The 27,846-nt window shown below is 40.8% G+C and overlaps 1 protein-coding gene across 2 annotated transcripts in view; it reads left to right on the top strand.

Annotated features, from left to right (window-relative positions):
• stk10 (serine/threonine kinase 10) overlaps window positions 1-27,846 on the top strand; it is a 101,128-nt gene that overhangs the window by 71,642 nt on the left and 1,640 nt on the right. The window contains exons 12-18 of one of the 2 annotated variants that reach the window (XM_033029590.1): window positions 311-490; window positions 4,497-4,589; window positions 11,883-12,012; window positions 12,375-12,499; window positions 15,276-15,464; window positions 17,407-17,532; window positions 23,134-23,247. In XM_033029590.1, the coding sequence (XP_032885481.1) occupies window positions 311-490; window positions 4,497-4,589; window positions 11,883-12,012; window positions 12,375-12,499; window positions 15,276-15,464; window positions 17,407-17,532; window positions 23,134-23,247 (957 nt within the window). The remainder of the gene's footprint in view (window positions 1-310; window positions 491-4,496; window positions 4,590-11,882; window positions 12,013-12,374; window positions 12,500-15,275; window positions 15,465-17,406; window positions 17,533-23,133; window positions 23,248-27,846) is intronic. The other variant, XM_033029591.1, reaches the window with a different exon arrangement.

Raw genomic sequence — 27,846 nt, 5'->3', positions numbered from 1 at the left:
CGCAACTCTACCGCTATACCACTGAGGATAAGTGAAGAGAAGGTAGCAGAAATTTGCTGTCGTGACATTTAAGCAAGTGTTTACAAAATTACCAAGAAAATTAGGGTACCATGTTTTATCACAGCTTGATATTTTTAGAAATCACTTTCTAACCAGTGTATTTTTAGAGCAATGTTAAAGTCCACTGTACATCTTTGTTCTTGTTTCCTCAGAAATAATTTGGAGATGTATTAAGGTTATTAGCTCTTTAATAGTGTTGGCTGGGATAAATAACTTTTAATAATGAATACATTCAAACAATTTCCTCTAGGCAAAGAAAAAGTTCTTTGACACAGAGTTGGAGAATCTTGAAAGGCAACAGAAACAACAAATTGAGAAAATGGAACAAGAGCACACAAACAGACTGCGTGATGAGGCCAAACGAATTAAAGCTGAGCAGGAGGTGGAATATGCCAAATTCGTAGAACAAATGAAAGCCAAGAAGAAAGAGGTAAAAAGTAAATAAAATACAATAGAGTATGTTATCAAGTGAAAATCTTCTCAGTAAGTTTGCATACAAATGTTCTTGAATCATGATCATAATGAGCCTAGTTTTCAGAGTGTCTGAATGATTATGAGTGCCGATTATTCAGAACCTTTTGCTATGTTTGGCATTTCAAATCACTTTTTGGTTTCTTGATCTCACGTGTTATTTCTGACTGGCTAAGGTCAAAACGTAGATAGCATGCATAACCCTTGAGTAACGTTGGTTTGGATTTCCTGTTGCAGTTTTTACATTTGAAGAACCATGCACTGAAACTAGATAATTTAGCTACTGATTTTTACTTTGTTTCCAAAGCTGTGGTGGTTTCATTTTCCTTCAATTTTCTTTGAGCTAAAACAAACAATCTTAATCGTGTGTGAAATGTGATATTTCCTGTTGAATGTCTGTAAAATCTACATGGTTGTTCACTTTTGATCTTTGTACCTGACGATCATTACCACTATTTCACTATCAAAATGTATAGTTTGTTAGCAGTGTTACTGCAGAAGTCGTTTTTTTAAATGTTTTTAATTTCAACCACTTCAAATTGTGGTTAAAACAGCAGTTGGTATTTTGTAATGTCTGCATATTTTGTATGTCTTTCTCTGCTAGGTGCACGCTATTAATGATTTTCAAGTACCTTTGATATTAGCTCATCACAAGGGACTATTTTAATGTGTGCAACAGCATAATGAAGGATGTGTAGGAAGAAATTGCAGATGGTAGTTTAAACTGAAGATAGGCACAAAAAGCTGAAGTAACTCAATGGGTCAGACAGCATCTCTGGAGATAAGAAATAGGTGATGTTTTGGATAGAGACCCTTTTTGCGTATTTTTTGCATATCTTTCATTTGTTCTCTCTCTCTCTCTACATCACTGTCTATATCTCTTGTTTCCCTTTCCCCAGACTCGGTCTGAAGATGGGTCTAAATCTGAAACATTACATACTCCTTTTCTCCAGAGATGCTGTCTGATCTGCTGAATTACACCAGCTCTTTGTTTCTATTTAATGAGGGATGAGATACTCTTTGACTCTCTGTCCTGTACGGAGTATTTGCCATCTCTCGTGTGATTGGTACGATGGGAGGTGGATATTGTTTGGCTAGGTAGTTAATGTCACACTTTCACGTGTGATCATTGTTTTGTTTTTGTGTAATTCTAAATTATTCAGGAGATAAGAAAACGAATTTTACTGTTTAATAATTGAATGCTATTATTTTGAGCACAGATTCAAGTGTATAGCTCCTTGTTTCTTTGATAGAAAAGACATCTCAGGATCTAAGATTCTTTGAGATTATTGCAAAGAAATCAACAGGTAATATGTTGTAGAACAATTCATTGGGATGAACAAAAAAAAAACAATTTTCCATTTGCCAGTTTTTCTGGTCCCTCTGTTATCTGGTATAGAAGTTAAATTCTGGAGACGTCAACCCAAGATAAAAATGAAGCGGGAAAAAACAGAAATTTAGTTGGATGCAAATGTACAAATTTCTTTGTTCAGATTACAGCTGCCTTTCTATTCACAAATCTCTAGCAATATCCACTTCAGAAGAAGTGGCTGTTTAAAACGACATAGAATAGGAATAAGCCTCTTGACCCAGTTGGTGTTTGCAGCTGCTCCCATCATACTTGCCCCTTGCTGTCTTGCCAGTATGACTCTACTTGCATTTTTCTTGTATGCATCAGGACAATCCTTAAATATGACATTGCTCTCTGTTTCAGCCTTTTCATCTTGCAGTGTGTTCCATATTCTCATTGCTCTTGAATGAAGAAATTCTTGTGGAAAAGGAGGATGGTGTGGCTCCTCTACTCTTTTGTACTTCTGTGTGCGGCAGTGGTAAAGATGTTTGTTATGTGATTCATTGCTGACTCTTTGCCTCTTGTCTGTTACTTAACATTAATACCTCTACTACTGTCTGCAACTTTTCCAGTAACTCCTTTCAAGCTACAAATAAACTGCTCTGAACATTTTCCTCCCCATTATTGTTACCATGTTAAACTGAAGACTCAATCTGTAATTTCCTGTTTCATTCTCTAAGGACTTCAAAGTATCTTTTGGGCTGTTCTTCTAATCCATAATAACACTCTCATTGCCATATATAATGCACATACATATTTGTCTTAACTCCGATTCTGAAATTTTTGTATTAGTATCCGGACGATTACTGTTCAATGAAATTCCCCTTTCTGCCTTTTCACTGATAGTGACTTCTTATTAATTTTCTTAAAATGTAATTAACCTCTTTTGGGAGATATTTATCTGAACACACATTGAAGAAAACAATTAAATATGAAGTATGTTTTGTAAGATGGAGAAGGGTGGTTAAAAATTTCCAATGGAAGAGGAAAGCTTCTCAGAACAAACTCACTACTTATCATGGCTCTTGTTTTACATCAAGTAAATTCAGATTTGATCTGGCTGTAGAGTACAGACCTGTGATTGCTCCTCCGGATGGGCGAGTTGCACTGTTCTAACATGCCACTGCATGGATTGTAGTTCCACAGAGCTCAGATCAGCCCTGTGATGCTTGGGACCCTTATTGAACTTAAATTGCGTTCTTGCATCCAGAGTTGTGTAATTCGGATATAGAAGCTGAAAATGCTAAGCAGGTCAGGCAGCATATGTGATGGGGAGCCATAGCTGATATTTCAAATTGGTGACTGAGAAAATTTTCAGGTGTACAAGTAGTAGAGCCTAGGAACTGCAGGTGCTGGCTTACACAAATGAATACAAAGTGCTGGAGTAACTCAGTGGGACCGGCAGCATCTCTGGAGAAAAATGGTTGGGTGACGTTTTGCGTTGGGACCAGAGTCCTGTCCCGAAACATCACCCATCGGTCTTCTCCAGAGATGATGCCTGACCCACTTGAGTTTCTCCAGCACCTGTGTCCTGAGATTTGACAAGGTTTGAAGAGAGAAAGATAAGGTTTGTGATGGGATGGAAGGTTGGAGAGGTTAACAGAAAGCACAGTGATGCGTGATAAGGGATGGACAAAGAAAAAAGTAGGTTGAAAGATGTAACTAGGATAGAGTTGCCAGCACCAGCTGCTGTGTGAAGGAAAGCAAGGGGTCATTGGTTATAATTTGAATCTGTTCTTATGCTGGGTCTAGGAGGTTGTAATCTGCTTCATTCAAAGATGTGCTGATCCTTAAACTTCTGTTGCGCAGGAGGCAGTTCAGAGGTAACAAAGTTAGCTGGAAGTTTGGGCTCACACGTATACTGAAAGGATGTGTCCTGCAAAGCCTAAACACAACTTCAGTCTGAAGAAGGGTTTCGGCCCGAAACGTCGCCTATTTCCTTCGCTCCATAGATGCTGCTGCACCCGCTGAGTTTCTCCAGCATTTTTGTGTACCTTCGATCTTCCAGCATCTGCAGTTCCTTCTTGAACACCTAAACACAACTTTGCTTGTTTGTGATCTGAATTTGGTGGAGACTGTTGCAAATAAAATAGAAATTAAATAGCAATGTCACTTAGAATTTGGAAACTGGAATGGTAGAAGATGGCAGAGAGGGTGATTGGGGGTCATGTGCAGTTGGTGGTGATATTGGAGTCAAAACAAATGTTAAAGCAGTTCCTACACCCAAATGGAAAGAGGTGTGAATGTTAGTCACTGTTAATCAAGGTGTCTCAGAGAGAGAGAATGGTTCTCTTGGAGATTAGATGTTACCTGACTTGCTGAGCATTTTCTATATGTTCTATTATTTTAGATATCCAACTTCTGGATTATTTATGTATCAATGTAAAGTAGACATGGCTGAGATTTAAATCTGCAGTATAACGGAACATAATTTATAAAGCAATTAAAAATCTAAATACTTTTACAATTTATTTCACTTAACCAGAGTGGACCAAGTTAAGTGGACTTCTTCATACATAGTTTGACCACTCTCGTTCTTAATCCTGAAATCTCTGCATTTGATGCAGATTATTAAGTTAACTGTTAAAACATGTACTTTTTTGTTGTACATTAGGTAAAGAGTGAGGTTGAAAACCTTCCCAGAAACCAACGCAGAGACAGCATGAAACAAAAAATGGGAGAATTTGCACAGAAGAAAAAAACACAGGTAGCAGCAGCGAATAGCAATAATGAATTAAAATGGGTCTAAAATTGAATAAGTAAGCTGCTTCCACCCGTTCTTGATTTGAATTGGCCTAAACTTGTTGAGATCCTTTTATCTCTCCACTCCTACACAGCTTAAAACTCTTCATTTGCTTTCCTCTATTATTTATGTATTATAAGCAAAAAAAAAAGGAGGAATTCAGTGGGTCAAGCAGCATCTGTGGAGACAAAGGGAAGGCTGATGTTTCTGGTCAAGACCCTCAGCAGAACTGAGAGTGAGGGGTTGATAGCCAGTACAAAAGTGAAGAGGTGGGACAGGGACGTAGGTGATGAGTGGAACCAGGTGAGGTTGGAGGCGGATGGAGCCATGTGGGGAGGAGTGAGTATAGAGATGAGGATGGGTGGATGATGGGTGGAGACGGATAAAGAAAAAAGACAGATGAAGTTGGGGTGAAGAGAGACAGAGGCATGAAGGTGATAATTGGAACCAGGTAAGGGAAGGTTAATTAGATGACGAGACAAGGGGGGGACTGGGTAGGAAAGGTAGGCAAATGGAGAATAAACGGGTGGATGATTGGCAAACGGAACGAAGTAGATGATGAATATAGGTTATGAAGAGATTGGGAATGAATGGGAAAAGATGAACCTTGATGTACTGGTTGGTGTAGGTAAAACACAAGGATGTGTTTTACCTGAAAATGGGGAAAATTCAATGTTCATACCATTGGGTTGTAGACTACCCAAGTGGAATGAGATTTTCCTCACTGTGCTACTGATGACTACTCTATCAATTAATTTAACAATTAACCCTCTCATAGATCTAACCACACACCGCATATGTGGATATCCTTTCCTAACTTGATTTGTTCTCTCTTCACTCATTTTTTTTCCTTTGCAAACCTACGAAAACTATTATTCCATTAAAGCACCTGAGGTGATCTACTGGGAATTTGGTTCTTATTTCCACAAAGTCATGTATATTGAAGGAATTTTCTCATATTTCCTGTTTTTAAAAAAAATAGAGGCCGCTCTTAATATTGGATACTTGATTTAAATAATCTCTATTCATTCTTTTCCTATAGTTTACATGTATGCATTGGGTGTGGATTAATTCTTAGTGTGTCGTTAACATTGTGAATGGTAACTCAATTGGTTTAAAATACCAAAGTGCAAGAAATAACAGCAGGTCTATCCCATAAAAGTCACTAAACATTGTGTTTCTACTATCCTTGAATATTTGCTCTGCAAGTACTGATGTGTTGAAGTTGTATTTCTACGAGAACCTGTCTTGTGTTTAGAAGAATGTTTAAAATTTGCAATATCTTGGTGCAATCTAACACGTTTTCACATACCTTATAATTTCACAAATAACTATGCTTAACTAGTTTTTTTTAAAGTGCAGAAGGATTTTAAACATTTGAGAATATTTCCCAATAAGGGCCTGTACATGATCAAATGACTTTAGTCACTCCCTTTGAATGGCAAAAATTGCATTTTGTAAGGCTGAGGGTTCAAGGTGTGGCTGTACAGCAGAGCTGTGAGACAAGTCCTCTTTCACTACTAGACCATGAAGGTATGCAAAACTTTATGTATCCATTGTATGCAATAATTGTGGTTGTCTGGTAAGTTGATTAAGGACCCAAAAAGCTATCCCTTAAATTTTAAAATTGATTCTATTCAGAAAATAGCATTAAATATTTATTTAGCCCCTGCCCTATCTATTGCTGAAACATTTTAACAAGTTCTTATTTAAGGAGCATTGTATTTGATTGTAATATGGTTTTAATAGTGGAAGAGCCAAGGGTGTTTTATTGTCACTCCAACTCCACCAAGTAGCAACTCCAAAACCTGAATTGAGATCTCATTGTCATAAGTTATGAAAGTAAATACAACAAAACTGATATGCCATGCACCTTTAAAATAAAATGACTTATAATAGCCCAAATACTAAAATCTCAAGTGATATAGTAATGCCATTGAAAGAAGCTGAGCAATAGACCCGATTCAATTCAATGACCCATTCAATTGCACAAAATGATTTCTCAAGAAATTGTCATATTTCAGCCTGTAGCACTAAACTACCCGTGTGATCTCATTTGTGCCATATAGTCTGCACTCTACTTCCAAAATCTATTTTATGGCCTTAAACGGAACCAGATTTCCAAGGCAGACTAACTCACTGATGCTACTGTACAGCATGTTTGGCTCAGTCTAGGGAAATTCAAAGAAGTACACCGAGTTGCCAAAACTACAGGCTAGATGCCTGTGGCATTAAAGCGACTTTATGGAAGAGCCTCATGTTTGTGAACTAGCAACAGGAAATTCCAAAACTAGCTTCACAGATCATCACTCTTTTTCTGTCCGAGACTGCACTAAAACCGATGTTGGTTTCAGCATGAGATATTATCTGTGTAGCACGTTCTTAGTTATTACAGTATTAACATGGTAGCTGTGTTCTCTGTAGGTAATTCTTAAAGGGTCATACCATTTTACAAACTACAGGAGACTGTTACTGATAAATGAATGAATGGCTGTTCCGCTGATGGGAGGGATGTGACAAGTGTGCCCCCTAGAGGTTAAAGGTCTCTGAGCAGGCTGGTGGATTTCTGCACGACCCTTGTTATAAGGTCATAAGTGACGCGAGTATAATTCGAACATTCGGCCCATCAAGTCTACTCCGCTATTCAATCATGGCTGATCTAACTCTCCCTCCTTACCCCATTCTTCTGCCTTCTCCCCATAACCTCTGACACATGTACTAATCAAGAATCTATCTCTCCCTTTAAAATATCCACAGACTTGGCCTCCACAGCCTTCTGTGGTAAAGAATTCCACAGATTCACCACCCTCTGACCAAATACATTTCTCCTCATCTCCTTCCTAAAAGAATGTCCTTTAATTCTAAGGCTATGACCTCTAGCCCTAGACTCTCCTGCTAGCAGAAACATCCACTTTATCCAAGTTCTGTAAGCATAAGAGCCACAGAGAACACTCGGGTCCACAGCCAGGCACTTCTGGCAGGATATTGCCAGGGATGTCTTAGTAAACACACAGTGCTATTTATGAATGTCTTCGCTTTAGGAAAGTCTGCAATGCGGACAAATGCATGTCCACTCTGTCTCTTGTCTTCGGTTGTGAGTGACCAAGGGGGCTAATTCCCTTTATGTGGCAAAGCGGAAGATGTGGCAGAGATCAACAACCTGGAACGAACTCTCGGCTGGGAAGCTGAAATGAAATGTGACCCTGACTCCTCACAAGAGAGTTGAAGTGCCCAGGAAGTCTCAGATCTTGGTAAAAACAAATAAATCAGCATACAAGCAGAGTCCTTTTTTTTTCTTCTTTTTTTTTACAGCATTGTTTTAGTGAAATGGGATCAGTAAAACTTGAACCAATAACAATCCCATTTTTTTTTAATACCATGGAGAGTGAAAAAAGAATTTGCTTCAGACAAATTATGCAAATCTCAATACAGTTGTCATTTGAAAATGGGTGAATGAAAATCCTGCTGAAAAATGAGGTGTTGAAATTCCAGATGGGGGCAAGGGCATTCTAAATTGTGCAAAATTGCCTAGTTTTTGATCATCCTGTTTTTTTTTCTTCCATTAATAGCACTGCATCATTTCTTTTTCCTGGAATTGTGTGAATGAATTTCACAGGTTGCAATGTGCTAATCCCAAGTGCAGGCAAAGTAACATTTTTTCAATACTAATAAAATATTCAAAATCTTGTATTATTAATTTGCCTTCCATCCATTAACATTTGAAAGCAATGGAACATGGAAAAATAAAGGTTTGTTATTGTCTTAACATTGTTGTTCAACAAAATATTGCTCCCAAGAGGTTCTGAAGCACTTATGAATTGGCATTTTACACTCTCTTTCCGATGTGTTGCATGCACAAAACGCAATATCACGTTAAGAAGGGTCTCGACCCGAAACGTCATCCTTTCCTTCTCTCCAGAGATGCTGCCTGACCTGCTGAGTTACTCCAACAGTTTGTGTTAGCCTTCCCATATCTCTGTAACTACATACCTGAACCTCTGATGGCCACAGCCCATTAAATCTTGTGTGTTCATTAAGACTCCATCGCAAGGATCACACCTGACACATTGCCTCATGAATGAAGTTTCTCACAAAACTTCTGTTGGGTCTTTAATCAGTTTTTTTTTCCAGAATTTATGTTGAGCCACCAAAGTTGTTTTTGTCATTTAATTCTTAAGTGATTCAATCAAGCTGGTCTCCTTTTTTGTGCAGTGATCTTCACATTTAGATTCTGGAAAATGCACTTTAAATAAATGTCTCAGATGATGAGCGTTTGATTTGAAGTGATAATTGTTGGTCTTCATAATACGAACAGATTTGTTTATAAGAATCAACCAACATTCAACACTGGAGAATTACGGTTGGTATTTTAAAAAAAAACACATTTTCTTTAACGGCTAGGTATTAGTTGAACAATTATCAATGTACAAGTGAAGACATTTTGATATTCTTCTTATTCGAGGAAATTTCCAAGGCTGATTTATGATTAACATCACAATTTTCCTAATCATGATTTTTCTTCAGAAGAATTAATCTTGGTTTACAGTTGCATCTGGTAACTCTCTTGTCCACTCAATTATATGGTCCAGCCGCATGTAAAGGCAAACCTCGCCTGAAATTCCTGCATTTACACCAGAGGTGCACTGTTGCAGATCAGTCCTGAAAAACTTGGTGTATCAGAATGCACCGTTTTTATTGGCATTATGAAGAAAGATGACCTGTTGTTGTCTGTACTTTGTATTTTCTAAAGAAAATACTACTTTTAATCATTGACATTTTCTTATTGGGGGAAAAAACAGTTCCTAAATAAATCAGAAAAATTAAAGTGCATTTCCTCATGCTAAAAGGATAATTCCATTCAGCAATTAAATTGCTAATTGGTTATTAGACACCATATAATCCATTTTAAAGATTTGGTTTCTAAAAAATCATAATTGGGTTTACAATTAGTTTAAAAAATGTTATTGGAGTGACTGAGAATTTGTATGAGGAAGAAAGCTCATTTTATTGTTACCACAATATCAAATTGTTGCTTGTAGCTATTTATAGCTTTGATCAATTGTTTAAAGAAATGACTGAACTAGCTTCAAAGTTAAAAGTTCCTTTCAGCCATGTAGATAACAAAATTTAAGTAGTCAGTGTTTATTAATGCTAAATCCTGTTTTTTAACGTTAGTTTTTAATAAATTAGTAATATTAGTAAATATGCTGCACAGAATGCTTGGCCATAAAACTGCATTAACGGCTTAATTCTGCTTAAGAGATTATCATTGATTATGTCATTGTGTTTTAGTACAACTATGATTATGATCTACATGAACCTGTTTTTGCACATGTGTATAAAAATGTTATTTGCTACTGTAGTACCTTTAAGTCACGTGCAGAACAAAATAAGGTATAAATGAACCAATCTTTTCTCCACTCACTGGCATACTGTAAGAGGTGTTACCACAGTAAAAATAAGATTTTTGGATGAAGATTGTATCCTTTTCTGAAATCCTAAATCTCAAAAGAATTTCTTCCGTTATGTCCCCATCATCCACATCTGGAAACAGCAGAATAAGCCAAGACACCCAAGAGATACCATGAGCATCTTCGAGATAGGAGACAAGTCTGACTACAAAAATGCCTCTGCTGTTTGTCTTGTAAAAGTCATTGCCAGGGTCCTACTTCTAGTGGCTATAGAAGCTAATTCACAGTGTACATTCTAGCCATCAGTAGACAGTGGATGTGATCGTCACTCAACAAGCTCAGACACGCTTCTGAGACGGGAGTACCTACAGCAGGCATCTCAAAGCACTAGAAAAGCCACCATATGCTGTCTTTACACCATTTCAATTTGTTGGTAATGTGCATGGATAAAGTGGTGGCCTTTTCCACCCCCAATGTTCCTGACACTGAGACTTTAGTTATTCAAGGGAGACAAAAATGCTGGAGAAACTCAGCGGGTGAGGCCCAGGACAGAAAGGTCTGATTCGGAATGGGAGGGGGAGTTGAAGTGCTGGGCCACCGGAAGATCAGGTTGGTTAATGCGAACCGAGCGGAGGTGTTCGGCGAAGCGATCGCCAAGCCTGCGCTTGGTCTCACTGATGTAGAGCAGTTGACACCTAGAGGAGCGGATGCAAGAGATGAGGTTGGAGGAGGTAAAGGGGAACCTCAACCTCACCTGGAAAGACTGTTTGGATCCTTGGATGGAGTCGAGGGGAAAGTAAAGTGACAAGTGTAGCATTTCCTGCGATTGCAAGGGAAAGTACCAGGGGAGGGGGTGGTTTTGGTGGGAAGGGACGAATTGACCAGGGAGTTATGGAGGGAGCGGTCTCTGGAAAGCTGAAAGGGGAGGAGATGCGAAGTTGTGGGCAGTGGTGGGATCCCGTTGGAGGTGGAAAAAATGTCGGAGGATTATCTGTTAGTTAGTCAAGGTGCATTAGGCAGGCCACATTGCTTGCAAACCCAACAGCAGTCCACCAAGATAAGACTGTTCTATGGGTGACAACTACTACACAGTCAGTGGAAATGATTTAATAATATGCTCATAGCCTCTTCAAACAAATATCAAAATCCCTGGAGGTCTTTGAGCCACTAACCCATCAAGTACCAACTTGTACTCATCCTGCACCAATTCCATTGTATAGCCACCATATTCCCATCAACTCACCTGAGGTTCTACCACTCAATCACATGCCAGGGACAATTTGCAGCGGCCAATCATTCTACCAAGCCACACATCTTTCCAATTCAGGGAAACCACTTAGAATGACTGGAATTGTCTTGTGTTCTTTAATGTTGTACTCTTAAGGCTGTTAGTCAAAGTGATAGTGTGGAAACAGGCCGTACACTCCAACTTGCTGACATATCCCAACTACACTAGTCACACCTGCCAGCATTTGGTCCATATCCCTCCAAACCTGTCCTGTCTATGAACCTGTCTAACTGCTTCTTAAATGTTGGGATAGTTCCTGCCTCAACTACCTCCTCTGGCAGCTTGTTCCATACATCCACCACCCTTTGTGTGAAAAAAAAAAACTTTCATTGTGTTATCACTGTAATAATCTATCATTGTAAAGAGATTTCATTGACGGGATTCAAATAATATCAGATTCCTTTCATGAAAAAGAAGGACTTAAAAATACTTGGGGTGTTTCAAATGGTGTAACGACCGATGGTGAGAGTAAGGTATCCCAATGAAGTTGTTGGTGGCGCATTAATGTAGTGACCTGAAAATTATTTCAATTCAAAAATCATTTGTGTAACCACTTAGGAACAGAATTTTCAATCAAAACAGCACCAAGAGCTGGATATGGCACTGAAAAAAATAATTGCACAGAATAAGAAGGAAATTTCTGACCAAGAAAGGGACTGTCTTGCAAAGAAACAGCAGCTTGTGAGAGGTAAGAATCTCCTTTGCAGTCATATTTTATTGTGTATATAGTATCACAGTAGTAAAAATGGAATGCATTTTCAACTTTGCAACAGATGAAAGTGTTTAATGTCATTGGGAATGAATATCTGATTTGTAAAATGTGGATACACCAAGAAATAATTTGAATTATTGCCAAGCGCGTATGCTGCATGAATGAAATTGCTGAAGGGAACTGTGTAAAATTTTCAAGAAAGAGGGAAAATAAAGTATATAATTAATTACCGTGTGTTTTGCACTACTTTCATTATTTTTGATCTAATGTACAATGGGCACCAATGCCATAGAATTTTGGACGATGCTGTTGTAATGCTTCAATCAATCTCCATGCAGACAGGGAAGCTGCCATCTGGGAGCTTGAAGAGCACCATCTGCAGGAGAAACATCAGTCTCTCAAACAGCAGTTAAAGGACCAATACACCCTGCAAAGGCATCAATTACTCAAGAAACACGAGAAGGTAAAATAAAGTCCGTATTGAAAAATAATGTCAAACGTGTTTGTCCACAAGATTGAAACAGTATTCATTTCAATGATTTAACTATGGTGAAGACAATTTGGGTAAAAATATTTATTTCTTATGTCAATTTTAATTTTGGACTTTAAATAAAGTTTCATAAGAATGGATGTTAAAGGAACTCTCCAATTAGTATTTCAAAGTTACAGCTTTTCCCATCAAACAAAGGAAACATAGCAATGCAACAGGTCCCAAATAAGCACCCTGAAGTCAATCGGGGAAAGTCCCAGGAGTGAAAAGAGAACACCAGTTTATCCGCAAAGCTTCCAGGAAAAAAATGGTATAATATGTCCATTTGAACTGGTGGAAAAACACAGGGATGCATTAGGACTCTCTGGTAAGAACAGGTGGAGGCCAAGAGAATGGAGTCATCTCCTAAATAATCCATCAAGCACCTCATCCAGTGTGGCAGTATGTTGTTTTCACCTCAGATGTTTTGGTCACAGAATTGTATTGAAAGTGGGTCCTCTTCCATGCTAAAAGAACATTTAGGAATAAGATGGCACAGTGCTGTGGCTTTTTGGGGGGGGGGGAGAAATTTTCCTTTAGAGAATAAAGGAAAATCATACGTATGATTTAATGCTGGGCTGCAAACTGCTCTGATCCTCTGGCTGTTTTGGGGGCCCAATGATACTGGGGTTTTTTTAAACAGCATGGCACTGATTCTTGAGTGGCATCAGAGCAGTCTTGCCTGGAGAATGATTCGCCCATTTGCCCATTTCACACAGAGTGGTAAATCTCTGGAACTCTCTGCCACAGAAGGTAGTTCATTGGCTATATTTAAGAGGGAGTTGGATGTGGCCCTTGTGGCTAAAGGGGTCAGGGGGTATGGAGAGAAGGCAGGGATGGGATACTGAGTTGGATGATCAGCCATGATCATATTGAATGGCGGTGCAGGCTCGAAGGGCTGAATGGCCTACTCCTGCACCTATTTTCTATGTTTCTATGGCACTTAGGCCTGCAAAGGTGATTACAGCTGGTGATGCTAAGTTGTCAGAATGGTCTGCTGTGACCTTGAAATGGTATCAACTTTGTTCCACTTCATCAATGTGATTTTCTTTTCTGAGACAGCGCTAAAGAATATCATGCAATGTATCTGAAATGTTATGCTAATAGCTTTTAATCTTCTTAACATTGCCATATTCAATTATTGTGATCTCCAGAGGGATATTTATAGCATAAGTTCTGTAAGAAACTTTGCACAAGGACAGGAATTTTGAGTATATAATTTTATTTGTAGATCTATAATCGTAAAATAGCAATTTTCTATATATCTCTATCTTTTTTTTCCATGATGTCAATATCAGTAAATGTTAAGTCTTTGGGCAGGTGGAAGAAGCTTTAAGGGGCTATCCCACTTGGGCGACCTAATTGACTAGTTTAGAAGAGTTTGCAAAATTTACATGTTGAAGACCTCCTTCGACTATGTAGAAGACCTCCTTTGACCGGGAAAATTGGACACCGGAGAGTGGAGAGTGAAGACTACCTCCTTCGACTATGATGAAGAATGTCTACGACTTCCTTCGACTACCCTCGATTACCTACGACTAACATGCCGACCTACTACGACTAAACCAACGAGTAAAAAAAGTATTGGTCTTGTTCCATGGCGACCTTTTTTTAACTCGCGGGCATTTTTTAACATATTTTTAAATGACGCCGCAACCTAGTTGAGGCCTCGAGTATGCGGAGACCACTCGAGCATGAGGGAGAGTTACAAAGACCTCCTACAACCTTGTGTCGACCATGCTGCGAGTATGAGTCGAGGGCAAACTCACCAGAACTCGTGGATTAGGTCGCCCAAGTGGGACAGGCCCTTTATGCTGAATTTGATGGGGAAAAGCCAATTAAAGTGCCTTTTACATGTGACTTGATCTAGTTAGGTGAATAGCTATTGGTATTGTCGATACATTTTTGAATAGTTTTACTTTATTTTAGCAAATGAGCTTGTTATATTGGATTATTTTGTCAAGATTATACATACGTGGTGCTCTGAACTTCGGTCCATAAACATCTTTTAAAACATTTTTTGGATCTGTGCCACTGGTTAAAAACAATGTTTATTACCCTTATGAACATTCCTTGGACTACGGTGGTCCATCTAGTGAATAAACTCCGACAGGGTTGGGTAGGAGGTTTCAGGATTTAGACACAGCGAAAAAGGAGGAACAGATACTTTCCAAGTCAAGAATGTGTGAAGCTTGCAGGTTTTCTTATTCCATATGTCTGAAGCCTATATTCTTGGTGGTAGAGATTGTGGGTGTGGGAAGTGCTGTTGGAGTAATTAAAGGATGCAAGGTACCAGGTTGTATGGGTAAATGCATTGCTGGTATCCTGCTACATTAATCTAGTTGTTGATCTCCAAATGGCTTTACTGTCCTGAAATCTGGAAGATATATCATTGCACACCTTGATCTGTAACATTTGCCATGATGAATTTTGGCTGCGATATCTTTTCTCAGTCAAGTACTTAGCAGGCCCTTTGTATTCTAACTCACCAGTGAAGAAGGGCTTATAGGATTAGTTTCATGAAAACTATTGAAACTGAGTAGTGCCATTGGGAGGCTGGAGCATCCAAAGGGGAATATATAATAAAGAATGTCACAATGAAAAATGATTTCAAACAGTATATTCAACTTTCTATAGTGGATTTTAACTGTATAAACATTGTTTGCATGTGTTATCTCATCTTGTTGGTTTGCTTGGTTAAATCCCAAAGGAGTTGGAACAGATGCAGCGTTATAATCAACGAATGATTGAGCAGCTAAAGACCAGGCAGCAACAGGAGAAGAACAGACTTCCTAAAATACAAAGAAGTGAAGGGAAGACCAGAATGGTGATGTACAAGAAGAGTTTGCGCATTAACTCTGCAGGGAGTCACACAGAACACAGAGATAAGATCAAGCAGGTAACTGTGTGGCCCATGCTCCATATGCTTGCCATTTGCTTGGTGGATTCAGCGGGTGATTTTTCTAAAGATGCAAAAATTGCATTAAATTTCTACGTAAACAATTTATTACATGTAATTACATTTATTCTAGTATTTTGATTATACTGAACACCGCTCATTGGAGAAAATGTTTAATTGTATATTCTTATTCTTCAGTTTATCCTTCAGTCATTAAATCTTGCCAATCTGAACTGCAGGGATTCAGCAAAGTGGCTGTTTCACATTGCCAGTGAAACCAATGGGTTCCTTTCAATGATTTAAAAATCTGCTGGTTCCATCTGCTGATTTGGCAATGTTGAAATTCGGAACATGTTGAATTGACACACGTGCCCATTTAGAGAGATCTGAGGAAAATGTATAAAATGAGTAGTATTATGTTGCCAATAAGATCTTTTGTGGCATTAGTTGCATCCATTAATTGTTTTAATAACAAATAAATACTGCTTTCAATATCTCCCGATGGAGAATGGTTGATTATTTTTTTTTAATTGCTGTCTAAACTGTAGTAGATAATTAATATGGATCAGTTTTGAAATAATTTGCCAGTTTCTCTCAGCGATTAAGGTTATAAGATCAATATTGACCATCACTTCAACCATCCTTCCCTTTTCATCTACAAATGCTTGCCATGGGGTCCCTTGTAGCCTTCTAAATGATCAGGTAATTCCTCAATTTAACAGCTACGGAAAGGACGGCATTAGTATCGTGTCAGTGATCTATTTTCAAAGAATGAGTCCACTCTGTGGTCGTCTTGGTAGTGAGCCAAGAGCCCATAAACATCTGATTCTGATGATCTAGACGTGACACCAAGCAATGTACTTTTATGAATGTGCAATCTTTAAAAGGAATAATTTAATCTAAATTATACTTAAAGCCACCAGTTCTTTCTCCCTGTGATCCCCCCTCCCCCCCCCCCCCCCCCCCCCCACCCATTCTGGTTAAAAGATGGGCTGCAGGATACTTCCTCAGTTTTCAATCTGATGGGTATACTTATCATAGATTGGGAAGGGGATCTTTAAACATTTACATTCTCCATATACCAATATGATTTTAATTTGAAATGAAAATTTCAAGAAAGATTCTCTACTGCTGCAGAAATACAACAGAGCAGCTTGTGTGTAATATGTTTCTGTTTGAAGAATAATGGTGGCTAGCAATACAAGCTAATCTCTCATCTGCGAGTCAAGAGTGTTTCATTGTCATATGTACTGAAACCAGAACAATGTAATTATTTCTTGTAGCAGTGCAACAGGTCTGTAAACACAGTACTCATAGATAACACAATAAGCAAAAGAAAGTTCAATAAATATAAAAAACAATATTAGTGGAAACAAAAGTCCAAAGGCCCTAGTGTAATCAGGACAACATTTTAGTTTAGTTCGTGTTTGTAGTTCAAGGGTCTGATGGTTGATAGGAAGTAACTGTTCCTGAACTCGAAGATCAATTTTCAGACTCCTTTACCACCTACCCGATGGCAGGAGTGAAATGAGATCATGGCCAGGGTGATGTGGGTCCTTGATGCTGGCTGCCTTTCTGAGGCAGGACCTCCTGTAGATCCTTTTTGATGGTGAGTAGGTCAGTAGCGCCGATGGACCTGGTAGTGTTCACCACTTTTTGTAATCTTTGTTCCTGGACTGAACCAGGTTGAGTTACCGAACCAGGCTGTGATGGAATTTGTCAATATGCTCTCTTTCAAACATCTGTGGAGGTTCAGGAAGGTGTTTGTTGATGTACCGAATCTCCTCAATCTTCTAATAAAGTAAAGGCGTAGATGGGCTTCCTTTATGATGGCATAATTGTGCTGGGTGGATAATGGTTAGCATAACTTCGGATAACCTAACCACTATTGGTAAATCCTTCTTATTCCTTAACTCACGGTATGATTTTTGCTTTCAAATAGTTTGGACAACAGGAAGATAAGAGGCAAAAGATGGAAAAGCAAAATCAGCAAATGAAACACGACAGCCAGATGAGAGACATGCAGCTGACTTGTGAGAATAACATCCATGAGCTCCAGCAACTGCAGGTAATGAATTTGAAATTTATAATTTGTTTGAGACTTGCTAGACTAAATATCTTCACTTATGATAGACATAAGACATGGGGTGATGGAGGTCGGGGCCAATTTGCAGATTTATCTTCACTTATGATAAACATAAGACATGGGGTGATGGAGGTCGGGGCCAATTTGCAGATTTGGCTGGAATAGGTGAATGAGAGGGTGTGAGATGAAGGAAGAAGGATAGGGTCTCAATCCAGTGCTGCACACCAAAGTGCACTGGGATAACATGGACTTTTTCACGACAAGTTTGTCTGAAGCAACATTTTTTGTGGTCGTATTTATGGAAGAAGTACAAACCTGGAGAGTGGGGAATAGGCCCAGAATGATTGAGCAACTGAACAAATTAGCACTTAGTTTAAAAAGGTGCTGTTAAATGAATGGATCCGAAGGTTAATAATGGTGAGGACCAGTGTAAAGACTACGTCAATTATGTAGGTGAGATTGGTAAGATATTATCTGGAATAAATGAGAAGGTTGGCGTCACTCGGCCCTTAAGCCTTGCCCTATGATTCAATATAATCATGGTCCATCTGTGCTGGCTATAACTTCTGTCATTTCCCCATAACCCTCAATCCATTGATCTTTCAAATACTTTTCTCTCACCACCTTAAATATAGCGAATTATTTGGCCTCCATGATGCCTTTGCAATAAGGATTAAAAATTGGGTGACGGATGCAATATAAGAAATCTTCCATTCAGGACAGAAGATGATGAATTTTCTGAATTCCTTACCCGAGAAGGGGATGGGGAGGTTTGTGAAATTAAGCAAATCAGTAGATTTATGGATTTGAGGGATAACGGGGAAGGACAGGGAAATGGTGCTGAGGCAAAAGATCAACGATGAACCTGTTGAATGGAGAGATGGCACAAGATGCTGAATAGTCGGCCCCTGTTTCTGTCCTTGTATTGTACATATGTGATACTAGGAGGTGCCATTTTAAATGCTGGAGTGGTACCCAGCCATGTGGAAATGATTGTTATCGAACTTCACCCTGCGGGAAATATATCTTCAATCATACTGTGCTAAAATAGACTGCACTTCATGATATAATTTCTCAGCCAATATGCTTTTTGTAGCAGAAACAATTTGATGCTTATCTTGCACATTTTAAAGTTGCCTGTGCATCCTTACCAGAAACTCAGTAGATCATTTTTGTCTGATTCCTAATAGTGGTGATGGGTATCATTACATGCAGCCAGCTTTGTCTGGATTGCTGCCATACTTTATTATCATTGCTCCCTCTGTGTGAAATTTGCACTTTTTCCCCATCTGTTCTTGTTTTATATGGCAAAATGCAACATTGTCCTATTCGCTGGCAAACACCATAGCTATCTGAGCTATTCAAAAATATGAACACAATGTATGATAAGGACTTGCAACAGACAAGAAATATGTACAATAGAATGATTCAGTCATTTCAGTTTATTATCGTCTGCACAATAACAGTGAGGTATGAGGTACAAGTACAATGACAATCTTGCCTGCAGCAGCATCACCGACACATGGACTCAGTCAGCACCTAAAAAATATAAATTATACAAGACAGATAAAAGAAAAAAAATAGATACAAAAATAAGACATTAGTGCAAAAGAATTAGAAAAAACAAGTCCACTTTAGTGCAAGAGTTGATCCATGGTGCTCCATTGTTGAGGTAGGATTAGGGTGTGCAAGTCAGTTTAAGAACCTGATGGTTGTAGGAAAGTAGCTGTTCCTGAACCTGGTGGTGTGAGACCTTGGGTTACTGTACCTCCTACCCGATGGTAAGAATGAGAATTGCCATGGCCTGGATGGTGCAGATCCTTGATGACAGATGCCACCTTCTGGATGCAGCATTTCATAGAGGGTGTAAACGGAGGTAGAGGTCGGGGATGGGGCCCTGGTACGTCTCGAACAAGGATTGTTCAACGTACCCGACAAAGAGGCAGGCGTAGCTGGGGCCCATGCGTGTGCCCATAGCTACGCCTTGTGTTTGGAGGAAATGGGAGGAGTCAAATGTAAAGTTGTTGAGGGTGAGGACCAACTCCGCTAAGCGGAGGAGAGTGTCAGTGGCTGGGTATAGGTTTCTCCTCTGGTCGAGGAAGAACCGGAGGGCTCCGAGGCCATCCTGGTGGGGGATGGAGGTGTAGAGTGACCGGACATCCATGGTGAAGATGAGGGGGTGAGGGCCCAGAGAGTGGAATGCATGGAGGCGGCGGAGAGTGTCTGAGGTGTCTAGAACATAGGTGGGGAGGGATTTGACCAAGGGGGATAGGATGGAGTCAAGGTATGTGGAGATGAGTTCGGTGGGGCACGAACATGCAGAGACAATGGGTGAAGAAGGGTTTCGGCCCTAAACGTCGCCTATTTCCTTCGCTCCATAGATGCTGCTGCACCCGCTGAGTTTCCCCAGCAATTTTGTGTACCTTGCAGCATCTCATAGATGCTTTTGGTAGTGGGAAAAGCTGTGCCAAAGATAGTCAAGGTTGGACAACACAGAAACGAGTCCAACATGTCACTGCTAACTAGGATGTTTATTTGAACTTGGCCCATATCCTTCTAAAACTTTTTCTATTTATGATCCTATCCAAATATCCTTTAAACATTGTACTCCCACAGGTTCATCTGGCAGCTTGATCCACATACCCACCGCATTCTATGTGGGAAAAAATTGCACCTTGGGTCCTTTCAAATCTTTCCCCTCTTGCCTTATCTGCACCCTCTTGATTTGGACTTCCCAACCCTGGGGAAAGCACTGACCATCCACCTTTTCTATACCCCTTAAGATTTTATATACCTTCACACGATCACCCCTCAGCCTCCTGTGCTCCATGGGGGAAAAAAAAAGACACCTTATAATTGAACCCCTCCAGTCCCTCTAGCATCCTTTTAAATCGTTTCTGCAGGCTTTCCAGTTTAACATCCGATAACTGAGCGACAAGGACTAACAAGTCTGGTCTTGTGTTATATGTACAGCTGCTACATAACATCCTAACTCCTGAATTCAATGCCTTCACCATTGAAGACATGTGCCGAATGGCTTTAACACCACCATTTCTACCAGAGTTGCCACTTTTTTAGTTTAGTTTATTGTCGGGTACAGTGAAAGCTTTTTGTGTGCTATCCTGTCAAAGGAAAGATTATACACAATTATAATCTGCGCCCCTGGGGGTCACTGTTTTACAACATTCTTCATGGTCTTGCCATTTACTGTGCAAATCCTGCTCTAGTTTAACTTGCCAAAGTGCAATAATTAGCATTTGTTTGAGCTAAATGTCATCTGCTATTCCTTGCCCCACTTCCTCAGTTCATCTAGATCCTGTTCTAATCTTATACAACCTTCTTCATTGTCCTCTACACCACTCATTTTGGTGTCATCTGCAAACTTATCCATGTTAACAACATTGTCATCCAAATTTTTAATATAGATGGCAAACGGCAGTGGACTGTGCACTGTTCTCCGTTGAGTACCACTGATCACGCCTCCAATCACAACCACACCCTCCACTACCACCCTCTGACTCCTTCCACCAACCTAATTTTATATCCAATTGGCTGGCTCAACTTGGATCGTATGTGATTTAACCTTGCATTAACCTACCGTGGAGGACCTTGTCAAAGGCCTTGCTAAAGTCCTGCCCTCATCAATCCTCTTCCTCATTTCGTCAAATAGAAACTCAATGGAATTAGTGATACCTAATTGTGCCCACACAAAGCCGTGCTGAGTATTTCTTACCAGTCCTTGCCTTACCATATGCTGCCAGTTCCTATCCCTCAGAATCCTCTCCAGTAACTTTCCCACCACTGATGTCAGGCTCACTGGCCTGGCTTGTTGCTGTAGCCATTCTCAAATAAAGGCCCAACAATAGCCATGTTCCAATTTTCTGTTACCTTCCCTGTGGCTAAAGATGCTGCAAATATCTCTGCCAGGGCCCAGATAATTCCTTCCCTAACTCCCATCAATGCCATTGGTTACAATGGAGTGGCCTTGGGGGATTATCCACCCTTATAGCCTTAAGACCGCCATCACTCCCTCTCTTGTAATGCCAATGTGTTCCAATGCATCAATCTTGATTGCTCTTCATTCCTTAGCTTCCACAATTTTCTCCATGATAAAAGGCAAGAAATATTAATTTAATACCTTGCCCGTCTCCTGTGGTTCCCACATACAGTACCCTCCATAATGTTTGGGACAAAGACCCATCATTTATTTATTTGCCTCTGTACTCCACAATTTGAGATTTGTAATAGAAAAAATCACATGTGGTTAAAGTGCACGTTGTCAGATTTTAATAAAAGGCATTTTTATACATTTTGGTTTCATGTAGAAATTACAGCAGTGTTTATACATGGTTCCCCCATTTCAGGGCACCAATATGTTTAGGACACAGTAATGTCATGTAAATGAAAGTAGTCATGTTTTGTATTTTGTTGCATATCCTTTGCTTGCAATGACTGCTTGAAGTCTGTGATTCATGGACATCACCAGTTGCTGGGTGTCTTCTCCGGTGATGTTCTGCCAGGCCTGTATTGCAGCATCTTTAGTTTTTGCTTGTTTTGGAGGCTAATCCCCTTCAGTTTTCTCTTAATATAAAAGACATGCTCAATTGGTTCAGATCGTGTGATTGACTTGGCCACTCAAGAATTGACCATTTTTTAGCTTTGAAAAACTCCTTTGTGCTTTAGTAGTAATGCTTGGGATCTTGCTGTAGAATGAACCGCCGGCCAATGAGTTTTGAGGCATTTGTTTGAACTTGAGCAGATAGGATGTACTATGCATATCAGAATTCATTATGCTACTACCATCAGCAGTTGTATCATCAATGAAGATAAGTGAGCCAGTACCTTCAGCAGCCATACATGCCCAGGCTATAACAACCCCACCACTGTGTTTCACAGATGAGGTGGTATGGTTTGGATCGTGGGCAGTTCCTTCTCTCTTCCATACTTTGCTCTTTGCCATCACTCTCATATCAGTTAATCTTAGTCTCATCTGTCCACAGTACCATTTTCCAGAACTGTGGTTGCTCTTTTAAGTACTTCTTGGCAAACTGTAACCCGGCCATTCTATTTTTGCAGCTAAATATATTTGAATTCCTCTTAAATTATCTTGCATAAAACAACTATTAAGCTTGATTCTAAGTAACTATACTATTGCATAAGGCACATTTGAAAAAAAATTAAATCAGTAGAATCGCTATCAACAATAATCTCTTTGAACGATGATTAATAGATTTTGCCAGCAAATCGCCAATCATTGTAACTGTACTAATATTACACACAAATGTAGCCAATGTTTGCATTAAATAGAATTTGTTGCATCTTTGTTGTACCTTTACCTTTTTGAAGGCATGGATGAAAAAAATATTTATTTTGGAACAATTTGCTTCCGTTTGCTTTTGCAAATTGCTTTTGCTCTGTAAATGCCAATGATTTGCTTTAATGACTAATTGTAGATTGACAGTAACTACAGGTTAAATCACTTGTACAATACCTTTCGGATACTCGATAGAGCATAATTAGCAAGTTCTGTGGAAATAAATAATTGGATGCACAACTTTAATTATCCCTCATTTATTCATTTAGAACGAAAAGTGCCATCTTTTGATTGAACATGAAAACCAGAAGTTAAAAGCACTTGATGAAAATCACAACCGACAACACAAGGAATGGCAAGAGAAGCTGAGGCCAAGAAAAGTAGTAAGTAGTAAAATATTAATATACCCTGTTGAACATCAGATTTTCTGTCAAAGGTACAAGTTCCTAAGAAGGTCTGATGAATTGGTTAGTTTTGGTGCTACATACCTGGTTGATTTCCTAATTCATTCTGTTCAATATCTATCCTTCAGTTAACACCAAATGAATGCATTTAACTAGCAAGTAAAGGAAGTCCATTCGGATATTCTGGACAGTCCATCTGCAATGGGTTATGTGTTTAATTTGAAAGCCTGCTGCAGAAAATTCCTTTGGGGTGCAAGCAAGGCAAACGGTACATGATAGCACTGCAATTTTTGGCCCACCTTACTCACCATTGTCCTAGGATGTAAAAGATACCGATTTCGTTCGGATTGATGTTATGCAAGTTATTGACATTTTAAACTTTACAAAAATCACTTTTCAAACCACTTTTCCACTTGCCCGGCCCGTCAGCAGCGTTCAACATGACAATGATGTCACAATGGCATCCCGAATCTCATTTACATTAAAAATCGCGATTTTCAAAAATAACTCGGTTTTAATCAAATTCTTCCGTTTTCATTCACACAGCTAACATTGTGTTTAGGTTATTTTACAGAAAAACCGTGGTTTTCATTGTAATGAAAATCACGGGGTTGGATAGGGGGAAGTTTCATTTTTTTTTAAACATTGCAATTTTCATTGTGGGGGGGGTGCGATAGGGGGAGGTGAGAAGTGGAGGAGCAGTGGGATAGAGGGAGTGGAGGGAGTAAGGAGGGAAGTGGGAGGGGAAAGTGGGGGCCGTGAGGTGGGGGAGTGGGCTAGCGGGGAAGTGAGGAGTGGGGAAGCAGGGGGATAGAGGGAGGAGGTGGGTAGGGAGGGGAGAGTGTTTATGGAGGGAGGAAGTGACTGAGGGTGGGGGAGGGGAGGAGCAGAGGGGAAAGAAGAGGGAGGGTGAAGAGGGGGGAGGGAGGAGGATAGGGGTAGGAAGAGGGATGGCGAGGTGCAGTTGGGGGAGAGTTGCCGTGACTCGCGTAACAACGGGAACCCCTCAGCCTGGAATATTTTGTTGGGGGACAGGCCACACTTGGTCTAGTTACGGTTAATTTTCCTGGTAAAATCCCTTCTCTAATGCTTTGCTGCAGTTTTTAGAATTAAGTAGCAATGTTACAACATTTTGAGATTTTAAAAATCAAGTCTGCAATTTATCCCGTCAGATAAAGCATAAAACGAAGTTTAATTTGACACCTAATTCACTTTCATATCTCAAGTATTTAAAAAGTTATGGCCATTTTCATACTCGGAAATCTTGTTCCCTATTGATTTTCTATGGACATAACAAAAAAGCTGTGATCGTGGACAGTCAAAAGCCCATAACTTTCTTAAAAATTAAGAGAACTGAATGAAATTTTCAGTTGTCATAGATTGAAGCATTCTGATACAAATATAAAATAATCTTACTTGAATGACCTGAAATTAAAGCATATAATTAGTTAGTTAACCAATTGTAGCTAATTCCAAACTTCAATTACTAGATCTAAACATCTATCCATTTCTTAAGAAATGATTAACATTTTTAAATAGCCTAAGTGTCCAAATAATATTCACAAAGAATTCACAATAAAACATGATTTTTAAATCTCATTTACATTAATTTATAGGCCAAATGGAAGGAATTTAGTGTTCAATTGCTGTAAATTAATGGCCATCAGCTTTCGAGTGGGATCCTGTGGAACGCGCTGGTTTAGAACGTTCACATTGCGGTAGATTTGTGCCCCAAATGCCCAGAAAAATACTGCGGGATTTAATGGGTCCCCAAATTAGCTACTCGCAACATAAAACTTTGTATAAAGGGATCTTAAGAAGCGCTTTTTAATGTAAAAATAAACAACCTACCTTCCGTTGTCCCCTGTATGAGATCCGACCCGTTGTCGGCGGTCGCGGATTTAGAGGTTAATTTTTAACTTACTATAATAATTAAATAAACCCGTAAAATGTAAAAATAGCTCCAGCGAGCGAAACTTCAAGTGATTTTTCGTCAGCAACTGAGGTAGGCTGAACAAGCTCGATTTGAACAGCCTAGGGAAAATCGCGTTTTAAACCCGCCCCCCTCTAAACGGCGCCATAATCTCACACACGGGCTGGGACAGATCTGCAGCGACGCTTAAGGTAGGTTTTGCAACATACCTAAATTAAGTGGCCTACGAGCAGGATTCCTAGTGCCAGAATTAAAGGACTGGAAGCTATTCAGACAAGATCCCTTATGCCAAATTGGGTTTCATGAGTATCTTGAAGCCTTTTCCTATACAGATGAAAAGCAGTATAATTTGCTGTCTGGACATTAGTGCTAATGTGAACGTCGGGGCATCTCTGTCTAGGACTGTCTAAAGAAACATTCACAGACTACTACACCACAGTGAATCCTGATCTTTCTATTACATTCTATCTATACATAACTAAAACTGATCTTGTTATCTTCTGGTTTGGCAGTCATTCTATTTGTGCAAATTTTTGTGCGATAGAGCTATGATATTTTGCCTGTTCACTCACCGTTCTCCTATGCTGCACCTTCATTCCGATCGGTTGAATGTCGCAAAAGTTAGCGAGGTTCAAAAATCTTCTAAAAACGCGCGTGCGCAGATCGATCTCTTCTCCTGCCTTCCAGCGCCGCGCGGATTAGTCTCTTCTGTCACTCCCCGGGAGGTGCCGCCCCTTTCTGCGCCATCGCGTCTTTAGTGGAGCTGAGGATGGCCGGCACAGGTTTCCAACCAGACTTTCAGAGGGACCCGCAGCAGCCCCGCCCCAAGCAGCAGCCCAGTGTCGGAAACCCAGCCCAGAGTCGGAGATTTCGCCAAACGGAATCCCGGCGGAGCAGAATGACCAGCAACTGCTGTGAGTCCCCATCACACCACCATTCCAGCCACTACCCCTCTGGTCCCCCTTGCTGGCTCCTCCCCCCTCCCCGGTGATGCCCCCCCCCCTCTCTTCCCCGTCTTTTCTCAGAGCTAACTCGCCCACACACCCCTCTCCCCCCACACAACCCCTGCCCCCACACACACACACATCCCCGCTCCCACACACACACACACACCCCCGCCCCCACACACACACACCCCTGCCCCCACACACACACACACCCCTGCCCCCACACACACACACACCCCTGCCCCCACACACACACACACCCCTGCCCCCACACACACACACACACACCCCTGCCCCCACACACACACACCCCTGCCCCCACACACACACACACACACACACCCCTGCCCCCACACACACACACCCCTGCCCCCACACACACACCCCTGCCCCCACACACACACACATCCCCGCTCCCACACACACACACATCCCCGCCCCCACACACACACACATCCCCGCCCCCACACACACACACACCCGCCCCCACACACGCACACAACACGCACCCCTCCCACAAACCCTCCCGCCCGCTCACACCCCTACCCCCCACACACCACTCCCGCGCACACACACCCTCCCACACACACACCCCTCCCACAAATCTCCCACACCCCTCCTGCCCACATACACACCTCCCCTCACCCCCTCTCCCCCCACACCACCCCTCCCCCGCCACACACCGCACTTCCCACCCCCCCCTCCCCTCCCACACATGAAGAGGAGGGGGATGGAGCGCTCGGGGGATGAGGGGAAATTAGCCCCACTTGCGCAGTTAGGGGCTATGGGTGAGTGGTGGAATATTGCGTTGGGGGAACGGGTGAGTGGTGGAATATTGCGTTGGGGAATAGGCCTCATTGGGGGACTAGGCCTCCCGTGTGACTGGGACCCAACGGGACCCACTTAGACTAGTTTTTCACTAAAATTGGATTGCAACACTATTTCTCTCACAAAATAGCTGCTGCACATCTATTGCAATAGTGACTGTAGTTCACATCTTGAAGGGAATGCAAGAGTTACCACCAACGCCATGCCTATCAATGCCCAGATAACATTCCCGCAAATACCATCCTTCATCCGGGAAGGAGAGAAACAGAGGACTAACCCCTTGCCTCTCAACTCATGCCCACTGAACACAGCCAGGGACTGGGAAATGCGTGTTGACCTAGGCCAGAGGCTTTCGTTCCCAGTTAAAATCGCAGTTACCAACCTGTGACCAGACCTCGTTCTCTGGTCCAACTCCTGTTGGCGTGTTTTCATCATTGAGCTGACGGTCCCATGGGAGGAGGCTGTGGACGATGCTTATGAAAGGAAAAAGCTTCGATATTCAAACCTTGCAGCAGAGGAGAGAGGTTGGAATGTAAGGGTGTGTCCAGTGGAGGTAGGGTGCAGGGGCTTTGTAGCCAGTTCCACCGCAAGGCTCCTGAGGGAAGTAGGAGTCAAAGAGCAGGCACAAAGGAGGGCAATAAACGAACTTGCCAATGCCGCCGAACGGAGCAGTCACTGGCTGTGGCTGAAGAGGAAAGATGCTGTCTGGGCTGCCACGTGACCATCTAGAGGCTAAAATAAGATACACACCCAGGGCTGATCACCCTGTGGTGTGCCTGCCTCGACTGAGGGTGTCTTGTGATGAAAGGCCGAAACACCCAGTGACGTTGAGGTACACAACTGAAGGTGTCTGATTGGTAGCAAATTCAC

The sequence above is a fragment of the Amblyraja radiata genome, chromosome 11 (genome assembly GCF_010909765.2).
Source record: "Amblyraja radiata isolate CabotCenter1 chromosome 11, sAmbRad1.1.pri, whole genome shotgun sequence".
Lineage (NCBI taxonomy): Eukaryota > Metazoa > Chordata > Chondrichthyes > Rajiformes > Rajidae > Amblyraja > Amblyraja radiata.
The sequence above is the reverse complement of the archived record's forward strand: the minus strand, read 5'-3'. Positions and strand labels throughout refer to the sequence as shown.